At 33.0% G+C, this 16,898-nt stretch overlaps 1 protein-coding gene across 2 annotated transcripts; it reads left to right on the top strand.

Annotated features, from left to right (window-relative positions):
- Positions 1–1,270: 1,270 nt before the first annotated feature.
- LOC124936643 (protein TIME FOR COFFEE-like) lies at positions 1,271–7,446 on the top strand. 2 transcript variants are annotated; one of them, XM_047477155.1, is made up of 13 exons: positions 1,271–1,408; positions 1,497–1,644; positions 1,728–2,180; positions 2,286–2,461; positions 2,551–2,827; positions 2,912–3,284; positions 3,356–3,416; positions 3,500–3,598; positions 3,680–4,019; positions 4,099–4,165; positions 4,254–4,320; positions 4,401–4,790; positions 4,882–7,446. In XM_047477155.1, the coding sequence occupies exons 2-13, from the start codon at positions 1,545–1,547 to the stop codon at positions 7,192–7,194; spliced, it is 4,716 nt and encodes a 1,571-aa protein (XP_047333111.1). In that variant the 5' UTR covers positions 1,271–1,408; positions 1,497–1,544; the 3' UTR covers positions 7,195–7,446. The 2 variants fall into 2 exon arrangements, with proteins under 2 accessions (XP_047333111.1, XP_047333112.1); XM_047477156.1 differs by having other exon boundaries at positions 1,313–1,408; positions 1,553–1,644.
- Positions 7,447–16,898: the final 9,452 nt, after the last annotated feature.

Raw genomic sequence — 16,898 nt, 5'->3', positions numbered from 1 at the left:
GTCACCACTTGCTTCAATTTAGGCGCAACTGGACCCAATAATAATAATTTTCTCGATCGGCATTTTAAGTGGGACCCATCACTTTTCTCGAAAGCTTCGTGACTGTGACCGTCACCCGAAAATGTCTCCTCCCCCAATCTCACTCTCCATCTCCACCCTTCATTTTTTCAACGGTCTAGATTCTTCCTCATTGCCAGCTAGGACTGGCCCTTACAAACCTACGTGTAACCCTGGTGGCACTTTTATTAATAACATAATCTCACATCGCCACGTCAGAATCATATCTAACGGTTCTCAATGTTTCCCTATCTCACCATCATTCATCTTGTCCGTTCAAACCAAATTAATTTAGTGGTCCCCTTTCGGACATATCATACGGCCCCCTCTCTAATCACTTAAATAATAAATAAATATTATTAATTAAATACCATATTAATTGATTTTGACCGAATTCTTCGATATTTTTCTCCTCCTCTCTCTCTCTACATATTCTTTATTTATAAAATAACCAAACAAGTCCTTAGTAATAATAAAAAAAAAATCTCATTTGTTGATTTTGTTGACATCCTAAAACAGTAAAAAATAACATGTAAATTTCATATTTTTTTATATATGGATAAATATTTACTCTTATAACATAATATTCTTTAATAAAAAAAACACATTTTTATCACTCAAATCTCATAAAGTAATAAAAGAAAATCTAGAATATTTACTTTTATTCAATTTGACTAACTACAACTTTATTTAATTTATACTCATTTTTTTTAGTTCAACTTATTCTTTAAAAATATTTCAGTTTTATTTGAGTATTATTATATAAAATTTAAATCTTAGGAAATTATTTAAAATAAATATTTTAATTAATTAAAATAATATTTAATTATATTTAGACAAAAAAAATTTAAATATATATTACTCAATAAGAAAGTGGAGCAACATGGTAATAAAATAATTAAGTTTCTAAATAAATTATTAAATTAAATATAAATGTAAAATAATATTACTTTTATTACCAAGGGTATGATGTATCTAACCCTACCCGGTCACACTAGTCTGTGACAAGACGTAAAAAAAAGAACACGTGCCAGTTAAATAGACGAGATGTATAATCGGACGGCCATCTTTATGCCATGTTGGACTTATTAAATCTCAGCCATTGGATGAGTTAAAAAATGGACAGCTGTGATGTATTTTCCCGTCAATATCGGTTAATCAGAGCCTTTGATAATGTCTTAAAGTGGATGTTAGCGTAGCGAGATTTATCACCATAAAGATGAGATAGAGAAGAAGTAGAAAAGGGGCTGCAGCTGGAAGAAGTTGAGATAGACAGAAGAGAGGAGAGAGATTAGAGAGAGAGAGAGAAGGCGAAATTGGTGAGGAAAGGAAGAAAGGAGAAATCTTATCAGTAAGTGATTATTTGTCGCCGGATATTGATTTTCCGGTAAGATGTATCAGTAGTTCCGGCTAATTATGCGGCGAGAACTGTGATACAGGTTTTCAGATTCTTCATTTTCTAGTTCTAAAGAGGTTAAGGAAAACGTATGGATAGGAACAGAGACGCGAGAAGAGCAGGGATGACAGCGGTGAACGGATTAACAAGGAGAAGACAACATAGAAGCGGAAGTTTAAGAGATTCGCCAGGTTTGTTTTAACTTTTTATCATTTTCAGATCTATTGATTTCAGAATCGATCTACATCTAAATGATTTATTGATGTGATTACAGATGAAGATGGACCGGTTGAGTTGCCAGAATCAAATAGGTTACGAGATAGAGGGATGAAGAAGGAACGGGATCGAGAACGGGATCGATCTAGTCGGAGTAGTAAGAGGAGAAGAGCGGAGAGATTGATGCAAGGGAGTACGAGAGAGGAAGGTATGGATGATAGTTCGGAGGAGAGCGTCAACGGAGAAGATGACGATGATGATGACGATGGAAGTGCCGGAGCTGGCAACGGAACCGGCACCGGATCCGTTCGGATGTTATCGCCGAATCCGCCGACTCAGTCTATATCGCCGTCGATTTCGAATCATAACCATAACAGTACCAATCATAGGAAGATCTTTCCTCCGTCAACTACTACTACTACGACAACTAACAAGGTGTTTAGAGCACCGCCTGCTTGGAAAGCGGCCGATGAAATGATAGGTGTGTCGGTTCCGAGAAAAGCTCGGTCAGGTAAACAAAATTAGTGGAGTTATCATCTGCTGAATCAGTGCCGATTTTTTGGATTTCTTTGACCAGATTTGTGATTGTGATTTGTTTTTTTTTTCATTGTTATAGCATCTACCAAGAGGTCGCATGACTGTTGGACTACCGGCGGTGGTGGGGTTGTTGAAGACCAAATTCACCGGCAAGCTTCAACTTCTCCGGTTAGACAGAATCTGGCGTCAACGTCGACGCCTTCACCGGCACCTGTTTCTCCGTCTTCTTCAAATGCTTCTATGAGGAAGAAGATGGTATTATGTTCTCTCACTTTTTTTTCTCTTTTTCTACCATTTCTTTACTTTTCTCTTCCACTCATATGCTATCTTTTTCCTGTTTTTAGAAGTCAAATGGTGCGAAACTACGTCCACCAAAATCATCATCCAAGCCATCTTCAAACCCAGAGGAGCTGGAGATTGAGATCGCTGAAGTTCTTTATGGACTCATGACTCAATCCCAGGTACCTCCCAGCGATTTGGGTAAGTTCGAACTGAACAAAACAAGCGGAGATGCAAAATCCAGAGTTTCTTCTCCGATCTCCAACTCTCCTTCGTCAACTCACCCGTCAGCTTCTGTTTTGCCACATAATTCCAGCTCCCTTGCACCTATAACTGCAGTCGGTTCGTTTCCGACGACTTGTCCTGGTTCAATACGATTCTCTTCCGTTTGTACACCATTATCTCATTTTTCATGTTAATCCGCAGCCCCTAAGAGGAAGCGACCTCGACAAGTTTCAGACGATCTGGGTCGTAGAAGTCCCATAAATTCAAAGGTGGAAATGGATCAGGCATCAAAGAAAGAAACTTTGTCACCAACCTTGGAGAAGAATCACGGATCTACACCTGAAAATGGTGGTGTTTCACAAGATTTGGGCATTTATCCAGTCGGTATAAACCCATCGGAGTCAGAACCGGCCAGACCCGATGGCTCCAGTTCTTTATTGGATTTGATGAAATCCTTAAAGCAAGGTGCAGATGATGAGGCGGCGGCGGCGGGTTCTACTTCACCGAAGAAAGAAACATCTTCAATTAGACCACCACCGGAAAATCATCGTGAAGATCTCACTTCTTCTAAATCGTAAGTATTTTTATTTTTTATTTTTTTTCTTCTCAAATATCTATATATCTTATCTTTTTCGTTATTTGCAGAGATTTAACTGCATCTGAAATGGGAACCCATCAAGAAAAGAAATTTCAGATAGATCTGATGGTGAGAGACGATATGATTTTGATCTTCAATTTCGTATATATAATTAACCCGGAAAAGTTTTTAATTGAATCGAATTGTTATAGGCTCCTCCTCCTTCTCAGATGAAATCGTCGCCGGCGGAGAGGTCGTCGGAAGGAGTAATGGAATTTTCTTCAACAACTCCTAATACAGAAAAGAGAAATGTACTGAATTTATTTATGTATATTAAAAAAATAATATCTTGAAAAGTATTGTATGGCGTTCTGAATCTTGATCCTGTGCAGGACCAGAGACTATTGTCCTTGAAGGATAAGGAAGACGATAAGGCCATAAAAAGCGGAAAGGCAGGACTTGCTGAAGGTGAGGAAGAGGATGCGGGTCCTACTGGAAAGAAAGTAAAAGCTGAAGAAGGTGAGTCAGAAAGAGGGGTAGTGGCAAACAGGGTTAGGAACGTGGTGGATCTACAGTTTGATTTGGAGAATCCCGAAAGAGAAACATCAGCTTCTACTGCTAATAATAATAAGCTTCACCCTTCTTCTTCTTCAACTCCTCTTAAGCAACAACCAGCTTCTAACCAGATTCTTAAGCCTGTTAGAGACGAGTCTACCTTTTCAGAGAAAACTGGTAAAGTGCCTTTCTTTTTCTTCCCTCGTTTATTTTTCTTGATTCTTGAGGTGTTTTTCATTATTGATTCTTTTCACAGCTCAATCCAACTCTCTTCCCATCCCGATTTCCATGGCTGGTTGGCCCGGTGGCCTTCCTCCGATGGGGTAAATCTCTCTTTCTCTCACGCCCTCCCAAATCCCAGTTCTTCTTTGACTCGATTTTGATGAATCTGTTCTTGAAATTGTAATTCAGATACATGGCGCCCCTGCAAGGAGTTGTTTCAATGGATGGAAGCGGTGTAGCCACTGCACCAATGCAGGTATTGTATTGTGTATTGTGTATTGTATTGCCTTTCGATAGTGAATTCCTTCTTTTTAATGATTTTTTTTTCATTTTCAGCATTTGTTTTCTCAACCAAGGCCGAAAAGATGTGCAACACATTGCTACGTGGCACGCAACATAAACTATTTTCAACAGCTTGCGAAGATGAATCCTTTCTGGCCTGCTGCTGCAGCCGCAGCTGGAACTGCATCGATCTTTGGGGCTAAACCTTGTAATCTAGGTGTTGTTCCTCCTCCACCCGATATGCATAGAAGAAATGTTGTTCAACAGCAGCAGGATAAAAGCCAAGGATTGACCATGTTCCCTGTTGGTGGTTCTGAAAACAAAGTTTCCGTCAATATGAACGATGCCAACCAGAGAAGCAGCAGTAGCAGTAGTAAAATGCAACAGCAACAAGTCCTTCTTCAACAAGCCATGCCCCAACCACCCCCTCCTAACAATGTTCTCGTAAGTTCTTTCTTTATTTGAAAATGGAAAATCAAAAAAATACTCATCTTTCTTTGAAAATTTAACCTCTTATTCATTTCTCCTCTCACAGCCTGGTCCTGCTTTCATATTTCCGTTAAGCCAACAACACTCACAAGCAGGAGCTTCAGTTCGACCTGGCTCAGTTAAGTCTTCTTCCTCCATGCATTCCACCGGAGCCTCAACTGCTTCCTCAGTAAGCGGTTCCACTCCGCCCCTACCGGGTCCAGCCAATGGTTTAAGTTTCAATTATCCGAACATGTCTGGGAACGAGACTCAGTATTTGGCTATACTTCAAAACGGTTATCCTTTTCCTATCCCGACTGTTGGGGGAGGACCTGCTTATAGAGGAACACCCCACCCTCAATCCATGGCTTACTTCAATGGACCTTTCTATTCATCGCAAATGATTCATCCTTCCCAATTTCAGCAACAACCTCAACAACAACAACAACAACCTGTTGTAGTGCAACAACAACCGAACTGTTCGTCTTCTTCGTCTCAGAAACATTTGCAGGGCCAGCAACAACCAAGGCCGGTTAATAACAATAATAATGCGAATGTCGGGGTTGTGAGTGGAAACTTCATTAGCTTTCCTCAATCTGCGAAAGATCGATCGCAATCTCAATCGTCGGTTCAACAGCAGCAAAGACAAGACGTGGGCGGTGACGATGGTCCTGAGAATCGTGTTGCTCGTGGGTATGGACAGAATCTTTCTGTACCGGTTCATCACCAGAACTTTGCTTTGATGAACCCGCCGCCATCAACTGACAAGAAACAACAATCCTCCCATCAACAACAGATCTTGAAGGGTACAGTTGAATCTTTACCTCAAAACTTTGCAATCTCCTTCGCTTCCATGAACGGAGCCCCCAATAACGGGGCATCCGGTCTTGATATTTCATCCGCGCAAAATCATGCCGTTCTTCATAACCTTCCGGAAGCAACTAGACACGGCTACCAGATGATGTCGCAGGGAGTACAGCAGATGAAGAATTTTCGGATTCATGAAGAAGGAAAGAGCGATTCTTCGAATAATATGGACGAAGAGAAGAAAGGGTTAATGGTAAAAGGTGGAGTAGTGAGTGGTGGCGGACAGACCATTGCATTCTCAAGGCCCGAAATGGCCGATGCTTCACGGTCAGTTGGTTCGACTGGACCAACTTCGATTCCTCAAAGACAAGCGCAAATTCAGTTTCAACAGCAGCAGCAGTTGATGCAGTTACATAAACAGCAACAGCAGTTAATGCAGCAGCAACAACCGCATCAGTTAGTCGCCGCGGCGGCAGCTGCCAGAAACAAAGGCGGTGGCAATTCGGCTTCGTATACCTCCGACCGGTCAAACAAGTTTCCGAATAATACACTGACGCCATACCCTCACCCTCAGAACCTAGTGCAATCCGGAAATAGTGGAGGAGGTGGCGATAGCCCGGTTCATTCTCCCCAGTGGAAGAATACACGAGCCGGTTCTCCCCAAGTTCCGTCTTCTCTCGGATCATCGAATTCTTCGTCAATGAAAAACATATCTCAACAACAACAACAGCAGGTTCAGGGTCGAAATCATCCGCAAACTCAAACTCAGATATCATTCAGTGCGAACTCGAAATCATCGATGGCACCTCAGACGGTTCAGCAGCAAGCTCCTATCAACAACCACCAGGCTGTAGCAGCCGCCTCAGCCCAATGTCCTCCAGTAATGGTCGGTTCTCCGACCACATCATCTCTTTCCAAAGGTGCAAGCGGCAGTCCGAGAACGACGAATTCGAATTCCGCCAGCAACAAAACCGTCCAGCCATCGACATTGTCATCTCAACAATCTAAAAACTCTTCAGCAAGTCCTAGCCAGAAGACATCTTCCCTTTCAGGACAGTCTGTTTTAGGGAATCCACATAATAATACCGCACATCACTTGAGTTCTTCATCTCAATCAACCATAAATTCCAAAACCCAAAATCTATCCGCGAAGCAACAGATGTTGCAACCGCATCTGTTCTTCAACCCGGCGTATATGCAGGCAGCACAAGCAGCGGCTCATCCCGCAGGTGCACCACCCCCCACCTCCTCGCCTGCACCCGGAGGCTATTATATACCGAAACGGCGACCAGATCAGCCAAACCAACAGACGCAAAACTGTTCTTCGCCATCTACATCCGGGATGCTGTCACTCTGCCCTGTTAGTTCGGACACGAAGGGGGCGACATCTGCGGGGTCGAATACAAACAATGCGAAAGGCGGTGGGGCTGCGGCAGGGCAGTTCACAGCACAGTCTGTGGTAGGTGGGAATCCACATCCTCTAATACCACCTGGGTTTTATGGTCATACAATACCTTCTGCTATTCAGGTTAAGCCGCCGGAGCAGAAACAACAACAAGCAGGTGGAAAGTAAGATGGAAGATTTCGGGTTTTGTTTGGTTGATCGATAAATGGTGACTTTTGTTTATTTTGATGATGATCATGAGGAAGATGAAGAAGAAGAAGGTGATGAAGAAGAAGTCAGCTTAGTTTAGCTAGGTTTCATCTTCATAAAATAGTAAAAAAAACATTTGATTAGTTTTTTTTCTTTTTAAGTTCTCTTTTTTTTTAATTTTTGGGTTCAAAATATTACTGTCAAATTCAATCTCTTAAAGGTTTTGGTTAATATTTCTTTTTCATATCATATTAAATTTATTTATTTCTCTATCATTTTTAACATAGTTTACTATATATAGAGCTAACAATAATTAAAACAAAATTAAGCTAGATTTAATCTTATAAAAGGGTGTCATGATGATTAAAATAAAATTAAGCTAGATTTAATCTTATAAAAGGGTGTCATGATGATTGTTTAATGACCTAAACTTTTTAATTGTTCTATTAATAGAATTATGTATTAAACAAATTATCGATTGTTATAATACAGCGAATTGGAGAACAACGATCACATAAATTTTTACAATTCCTTTAAGTTAAAGGACCGACCAATTCAACTACTCAAGTTTTTGTCGTACCCCACTTAATTCTAGTAATTTTAACCACAATATAGTAGATTCATAATGTAAAAGCAAATTAGATGCCAATTCCAATTTGATGTCTTTTCTCTTACCCATCTTTATTTTAAAATACTATTATTTATTTGTTCCATTAACGTGATTTAAATAAATTTCAAATAATATATATATATTTATATATATATATAAACCGATAACTTTTTTCTATTATACCATTATAAAAAAAATAGAATGGATAAAATTAATTATTAGGTATATTTTATTTGAGAAAGTAATAAATGGGACCCACCATTTATTTAAATAAAACAGTTCGGTTAGAGAAGACAAGAGAAGACAAGGCCCGTGAGCACATGTCTGAAAGCAGATGTGGGACCCTCTTACCACCTGTCACAACCCTACACGTGTGCCCGATGGTGATCTATTTTTTACTTTATCTTTTATTCCTTTTTTGACAATTAAATAGCTAACACATTTAACATTTTCTTTATTTCTAATTTATTTTTTTAGAAAGTTAATTTATAACCTCACACATTAAATTAATTAGTTAGGAATAAGAATTAAACTTAAAATTAATTTTTTAATTAATTTTTTTTTTATAGCTGAACTATTTTAATAAGTGTAAATTATATAAAATTATTTTCTTAAAAGTGAAAACAATATTAGAAAAAAAGATTATGTCTTATTTGGAAGTTTTAGAAATTATTAAAAAAAATATTGAGATAATATATCTACCTTAGATGTTTAAATTTTATTTTGTAATCAAATATGATAATTCTAAGTTAAAAAGAATTTAATAAAAATAAATATATTTAAAATTTTATCTCACTTGAATTAAGAAGTCACATTTGAATGTCATATAATATTATTTTTTTTAATTGAACAAAATTTTATTTTTTAATCTAAAGAAAAAATATTTTAATAAAATATGATAAGTTAACTTAAATAAAAAAAATATTTTTTTTTCAAAAGATTAAATATTTCACTTTTAATTCTTATACCCTATTAGTTAATATTATAAGTTGGATTTTTATTATAAAAAAGTTTAAAATGAAGTTAAAACAATAAAGGTGAAATTTGTACTAGTTTTCAAAATCTTACAAAATTATATTTTATTAAAAAAATTTAAATTAAAAGAGGGTCATTTTAGTTAATATATATATTAAAAAATTTAAAATAAAAAGGTATAGTCAATAAAGGCCTAATAAATGTACTTGCAATGTATGTTATTTTTTTAATTAAATTTAATAGAAAAAATAACCTTTAAAACAATCTATAAATGAAAAAGGAAATAAGTAGACCTAGATATTTAGCTAGATTAATCACTCAATAATGAAAGGCACATGACGTGGCCTATAGATGGGGACATGAGTGAGAATATATTCCTTTCTCTTTAATTTTTTTTTAAGATAAAACTTTTGTTTAGGCCTTGTTTGATTCCTCCCAATGTTGTGTTACTTTCTGGAAATTGCGATAAGACAAACTATAATCTTAAAATGCACTTGCTTTTCAACTTTTCTTTATTTTCACACTTTATTTTCATCTTTTTCTTCCCTTTAAATCTTTTGTTTCTAAATTAGATTTCTTTTAGTTTTCTAATCCATCTTTATATATGTTTGTTTAATAAAAAGCAAAATTTAAAAACATTGACCACATAACAAATTAAGAAATACATTTTTTACTCTAGGCAAGTTAGTTTTCACTAATATCAAAATAAAAAAAAAATCATATACATGATTTAAGTTTCAGAGAATTGGTTTAGCAAGATTGACCATTGATAAACTAACCAATTACCCTTCTTTTATAGTGAAATTTACACTAAATTCAACTTATATTCAACTAAGGAATGAATGTGAATTGAAATCGTTATTATAATAATGAAACAAATGTTTTTCTTATTGTTTATATAGATATGTGTCAATACTTTATTTATCATGTATAATTTAATTTTTTTTTTAAATCTGGTTGAAACAAATATTTATCAAAAACCAATTCAAAGTTTTATTGACATTTATTTAATTAATTACATAATATAATAATATATATATATATATATATATAAAATAATAATAATGCCTAATTTCAAAATGTTTATATTGTGGGTCGAGAGCTGTGATTAAATGGAATATATATGTGAAAATAATGAATACTTGAGTTGAAGTGTGGGTTGACTCGCCTATAAACTAAACAGTTAAAAATAAAATAAAAATATTATATGTATGAACATAACAAAATAAGTATAACAATTTAACCAACTAGACTAACAAGACTTTATATCATACCTTCAACACTAAATTTGATGAATGTAAAACATTGTTAACAATATAAGTTCAATTTTTTAACTAACTAATATATATATATATATATATATATATATATATATATATATATATATAAATATATATATATATAATAATGTTTAATTTGAAAGTGTTCGAATTGCCGGGTCGAAAGCTGTGGTTAATTTGGATATATATGTGAGAGTAAATGAATATTTGAGTCGAATTTTGGGTTGACATACCCATAAATTTATAAGGGTTAAAAATAAAATTAAAAATGCTTGCAACCTAACAAAAACAAGTAAAATCATTTAACCAAATAGACTAATAAGATTTTATATTTTAAATTAAACACTAAATTTAATGAACGTGATACATTCTTAGCCATATAAGTTCAACTTTTTAACTAACTAATATATATTATAATAATGCTTAATTTCAGGTTTGAGAGTTGGGGTTAATTTGGATTGTTAGGATCTAGGTAGCCGCTGGAGGACCGGGGGTTGGACCGGTTAGCGGTTCTCACTCGAAGGGTGGTGGTTAATCCGGTTAGAGATTAACACCGGGGTTTCAATACTACACAACCTGTCACAAACCCTTAAACTAGGTTCAAACGCGGAAGAGGTTTGCTTTCAGGTTGAAGCAGCACACTTGTTTGATAGACAAGGCCGGTTTCGGATGATGGAGATTTGAAAATGGTGGGTCGGTTTCGGTAATCTGGAAATTCGGTATGGATGGTATAGAGTCGGTTTAGAGTGGTGTAGTTGAGTTAATCGGTTAGATAATGAAGCCGGCAGAAAGTAAATAACAAGACAGATTTTATGGATGTTCGGAGATAAAACTCCTACGTCACCCCTTCCTCTCGAAACCGCGAGAAGGATATTCACTAAGGAATACAAGTACAATCCGATCGAGACTTATTTCCTGCTCGATAATACTCTTACAATTTACACCGAAATTGTAATACACACTTTAACTTTAGCACTTAGACTTTCTTAGAATAACACAATTTTATCACTTGTAGTAAATGCTCTTAGCGCTTCACTTGTCTCACTGAGTGTCCCGCATTTACTCTTCTTCAACTGCCCCTTTTTATAGGTGAAATATGCCAACGGTCATATTTCACTGCCTTGAATCCGATTGGCTGAACAGAGGTGCAGTGATTCAGTGTTTCAGAGATTCAGACCTGCGATCGTTTCCTCAGACCTGGTATTCTGTCTCAGACTTGGCAGTCTGTTCTTCCGGTTTGTAAGACAAACCTGCTGGGTTTGTCTTTTACTCAATGTAGACACTGTCTGTTGGACAGTTGTCTGTACTTGGAAGATTTCCTTTCTGGCTTATCCCGAAGTGGAAGGATCCGGTAGTACTGTCTTCTGCAACCTACAGTCTTTGCCTTAGACTTGCATGGATATGGAAGTATTCAGTCTATTCCTTTGGTATCATTCTCAACAGATACCCAAATTGTCTTCTTGTACTGGTCGGCCGCTTGACTTAGCCGAATGACTTTTGGTATGAGTGATGAAACCGGACTTCTTCCGGTTATTCCTCTGCCTTGTGGCTGATCGGCTGTTTGATGATTCCGGTTTTAAGCTTTGGCCGATCCTTTCTTTGTGCGGTCATGTTTCGAGTATTCTTGGTCGGTTTAGTAGCTTGACCGGCTAGTTTTCTTAGCCGGTTATTTTGTTTATCCGGTCCGGTTCCTTGTTCCTGCATGGAAAGTTTATTTAAGTTAGGTTTATTTGAACCGGTCTGATTTTATCTAACATGGATATATATATATATATATATATATATATATATATATATATATATATATATATATATATATATATATGTGTGTGTGTTAATAATGTATACTTGTGTCGAATTGTGGGTTGACCTGCCCATAAACTTAAAACGGTTAAAAATAAAATAAAAAATGATATACGTATGTTTCGATTTGCAACCTTACAAAACAAATACAATCATTTAACCAAATAAGCTAAAAAAAATTATATTTTAAATTAAACACCAAATTTGATTAACGTGAAACATTCTTAACAATATAAGTTTAACTTTTTAACTAACTAATATATATATAATATTTAATTTCAAAGTGTCCGAATTGTCGTGTCGAGAATTGTGATTAATTTGGATATATATATATATATATATAATAATGCTTAATTTCAAAATGTTCGAATTGTTGGGTCGAGAGTTGTGGTTAATTTGAATATATATTTACTAATAAATTGATACTTGGTTCGGATTTTGGGTTAACCCATTTATAAACTTAAAACGGTAAACAATAAAATTAAAAATACTATACGTATGCTTCAAATTTGTAATATAACAAAAACAAGTACAATTATTTCACAAACTAGACTAATAAGACTTTATATTTTAAATTAAACATCAAATTTGATGAACGTGAGACATTCTTAATTTGGATATATTTGTGAGAGTAAATGAATACTTGGCCCATAAACTTCAAATAGTTAAAAATAAAATTAAAAATGTTATATGTATGTTTTGAATTTATAACATAACAAAAATAAAGTACAACCATTTAACAAACTAGGTTAATAAGACTTTAAATTTTAAATTCAACACTCAATTTAATGAATGTGGGACATTTAACACTCAATTTAATGAACGTGAGACATTTTTAACAATATAAGTTCAACTTTTTAACTAACTAATATATATATATATATATATATATATATATATAATAATGTTTAATTTCAAAATGTTCGGATTGTGGGGTCGAGAGCTGTGGTTAATTTGAAATTATAAATGAGAATAATGAATATTTAGGTCGGATTGTGGGTTGACCCATCCATAAACTTAAATCGGTTAAAAATAAAAATAAATTTCCTATATACATATGTTTCGAACTTGAAACATAACAAAACAAGTACAACTCTTTAGCCAAGTGTGAGATTGACATGGTCTTTCAAGGGATAATAGATAGGTAACAATTAAAAATGGTTAAAAAATTAATATTTAATTAAAGTGTAAGGTCAAGATCCTAAATGTCAATTGAGATTGGTGTTTGTTTCTTAGGGATAAAAGATGTCTTAAAGTGTGATTGAGATGTAGTTTATCGAGCGATAAGATGTTGGTAACAAAAGATCGTGAGGTTACAAAATTAGAGGTTTATTGAGATTGGTGGTTGATTATGTAAAATATACGAGAGGTGTAAAACTGTGATTGAGGTTGATGGTTGGTAGTTGATTTTTCGAGAAATATATATATATATATATATATAATATGAATGAAAAAGAGAATTTAGTTAATTAAGAAAAGTAACTAACATATTTTTATTTTATTTTTTATTTTAATAATAAATTTAAATAAATAAAATTTAAAATTTATTTAAAATAGTATTACAAAATCAATAGTATATATATATATTAAACCTTAATAGTAAAAAAAGTTTAGTTAATTATAAAAAAAATTGACACATTTTTTTTATTATTAATTTATTTAATAAATTTAAATAAATAAAATTAATAATTCAAAATTTATTTAAAACAATAATAAAAATCAACATTTATAGTATAATAATATATATAATATATATATATATATATATATATATAATAAATCTTACTGAAAAAATTAATAAATTTTAAAATAAAATTTAATTTAAATATATATACAAATATTATGTATATATATAAATATTTTTTAATTGTTAATCATACAAATTATATATGCATACAAAAAATTATAAATATAAATTAACAAACTTAAATGGTCTAGTGGTTAAAGTGTTAATACTACATAATAGAGATTATGGTTTAAATCCCGTTAGACAATGTTTTAAACTATTAAAAAACATTAATGGTTAATATATAAATAAAAACATTGTTTATTGAAGTGAGGAGATGCTTGGATGCAAATGATATTTGATAAAATTTACGATGAAATTAGTTGTTGGGTAAATGATATTCACAAAATTAGAGGTCGATTAGGTTGAATGGTTAAAATATGCAATGAAATTGGTGGTTAAGTAAATGACATTCACGATATGGAAAGAGATGGTTTGTTGTTTGTTGATTTGACCGAAGTGAAATTGTAATGTCATAAGATTAGAGGTCAATTGAGGTGGATAAAAATATAGAATGAGATGATTGGTTAGTCAAAGTGAGTATGCCACACGATGAGAGATTGATTGAGGATTGGTGAGCCAAAATGATGGTAAAAGAGATTGGTAATGTACCAAAGTGAAAGTTTATGATCACAGTATGAGATGTCCGATTAGGGTGGATAAATGTGAAATGAGATTGACTAAACCGAAGTGAAAGTGTAAGGTCACAAGATTATATGTCAAGTGAGGTGGATAAAAATATGGAATGAGATGGTTGGTTAGTCGAAGTGAGAATGCCACGCGATTAGTGGTCGATTTGGGATTGGTGGACCAAAGTGAGGGTAAAAGAGATTGGTAATGTACTAGAGTAAAAGTTTAAGGTCATAATATGAGATATCCGATTAAGGTGGATAAATGTGAAATGAGATGGACTGGTGAATCGAAGTGAGTATAAGTAAATTGGGTTGTTTATTGTAAAATATGTAAGGAGATGAATTGTTTGACTGAAATAAAAGTAAAGTCTCTAGATGAGAGGTCGATTGAGATTAGTGGGATAAAAATGTGGAATGAGATGATTTTGATTAATCGATGTAAATAAGGTCACGCTATGAGAGGTCGATTGAGGAATTGATGAGTCAAAGTGAGGGTAAAAGAGATTAGTAACGTTAGAGATGGTTGATTTGACCAAAATGAAATTGTGTAAGGTCACACAATATGAGAGGTAGATTAAAGTCCGGATAATTATGGAATGAGATTGTTAGTTATCTAAAATGAGAAAAAAAGTTATGCTGTATATTTTAAGATATGTGAGGAGATGAGTCATGAGATAAGAGGTCAGTTGGAGTTGATTGATTTGACCGAAGTGAAAGTGTAAGGTCACATATGAGAGGTCGATTATAGGGGTGGATAAATGTGGAATGAGATGGATGGTTAGTCGAAATTATGATAAAGAAGGTCGAGTTTTATATTATAAAATATGTTGGGAGATCAGTTGTTTGACGAAGTGAAAACAATGTCTCGAGATGAGAAGTCGATTGTGAATTGATGGATAAATGTAGAATGAGATGGTTAATTTGTCAAAGTGAAAGTAATGTAACGAGATGAGAGGTCAATTGAGGTGGATAAATGTTGAATGAGATGTATGATTAGCCGAAGTGAGGATAAGAATGTCAGGTTATATATTATAAAATATATGAGATGAGTTATTTGTTTAAGTGAAAGTAAGGTTTTCGAGAAAATAGAGGTCGATTGTGATTGGTGGAGAAGTATATAATAAATAATGTTTTATTTGTCGAAGTGAAATTAAGGTAAAGAGATAGAGGTCGATTGGTAAAGAAAATGATATTGATGGTTAAAATACGCAAGAAGATTAGTTGTTTGACCGAAATGAATTTAATATCACGAAATGAGAGGTTCGATTTGAATTGGTAGATAAATGTGAAATGAGATGGTTGGTCAGTCAAAATGCTTTAATGTCACAAAATAAGAGGTCGATTGAGCATTGATGGGCTAAAGTGAGTGTAAAAAGAGATTGATAATGTTGTGAAAATTTTTATTTGACTAAAGTAAGAGTGTAAGATTACAAGATGAGAGGTTCATTAGAAAAAAGTATGTGATGGGTTATTTTATGGATATAAATAAAATATGGAATGAGAGTGTTATATTTTTTTATTTTAATATATTATTAGTGATTTATTAAAAAAATTAAAATATTGAATACATATTATTATAATTTTTTTTATTAATTTTTTTTTATTTATATTTTTACAGTTTATTATAACCACACAAATTAAAATTATTATTTTCTTTATGAGTGAAAATCATGAATTTTTAGTCATACTGTTTTTTTTTTCTCATTGACCTCACGACCATTATTACAAATTTGAATTATATTTTTGAAATAAATAAGGAAGAAAGAGAATTCTTTTTATAGATCTGCCTAACTATGACTTCTTTTTGTCAATAATATTGAATAGGCCGCAATTTTAGGGCTTATTAGACATATAGCATCCAAATCTTCATTATTTTATTAGAATAAAGCCTATTATTTATTTATACCAAATAACAATATAATGTTATTGTACTTACTAAATTATTTGTTCTTGTACCAAGAATATGACTAAGAGCTTGTTTGTTTTTTAGATTTTTAATTTTTTTTATCTTAAATTTAACCATCACTTTATTAATTTAATCACTCTTTTTATGTATTAAAATATATAAAATATCATTTATTTAATTATTTTAAATTAATTTATCATTGAAGAGAGATTAAAAAAATTAAGGGTATTTTGGTCTTTAATTAACAAAATAAAAAAAACTGGGTTTTTAAATTTTGTAATCACTGGTTTAAAAAAAATATTAAACTAGGTATAAGTTAAGTTTAATAAGGGTGATTGCAGATGAAATTAAATAATTTTGTTTTATATAAATTTAAATCCGCACATTATTTTGGTATAGCAAATTGAATATATTAGATATTGGATAAGTTTTGCATTATTATTTGGAGTTCAAATTTAATCTTTTCTTAAAAATAAATTTAAATTGGCTGAATGGATTGGATGCCTAACTTTATACATTAAATAATTTATAATGGTGAATTTTGTTTTATATTGTTAGTGGAAATTGAAAACCTTATTTCATATTTGAGAGTGGAGTTATTTTTGGTGGATTATAATTTATATATATATATATATAATTTTTTGAATATTAAATATGAGTTGAATATTATATTTATATGATTCTAACAAAG

The sequence above is a fragment of the Impatiens glandulifera genome, chromosome 4 (assembly GCF_907164915.1).
Source record: "Impatiens glandulifera chromosome 4, dImpGla2.1, whole genome shotgun sequence".
NCBI classification, from domain to species: domain Eukaryota; kingdom Viridiplantae; phylum Streptophyta; class Magnoliopsida; order Ericales; family Balsaminaceae; genus Impatiens; species Impatiens glandulifera.
The sequence above is the reverse complement of the archived record's forward strand: the minus strand, read 5'-3'. Positions and strand labels throughout refer to the sequence as shown.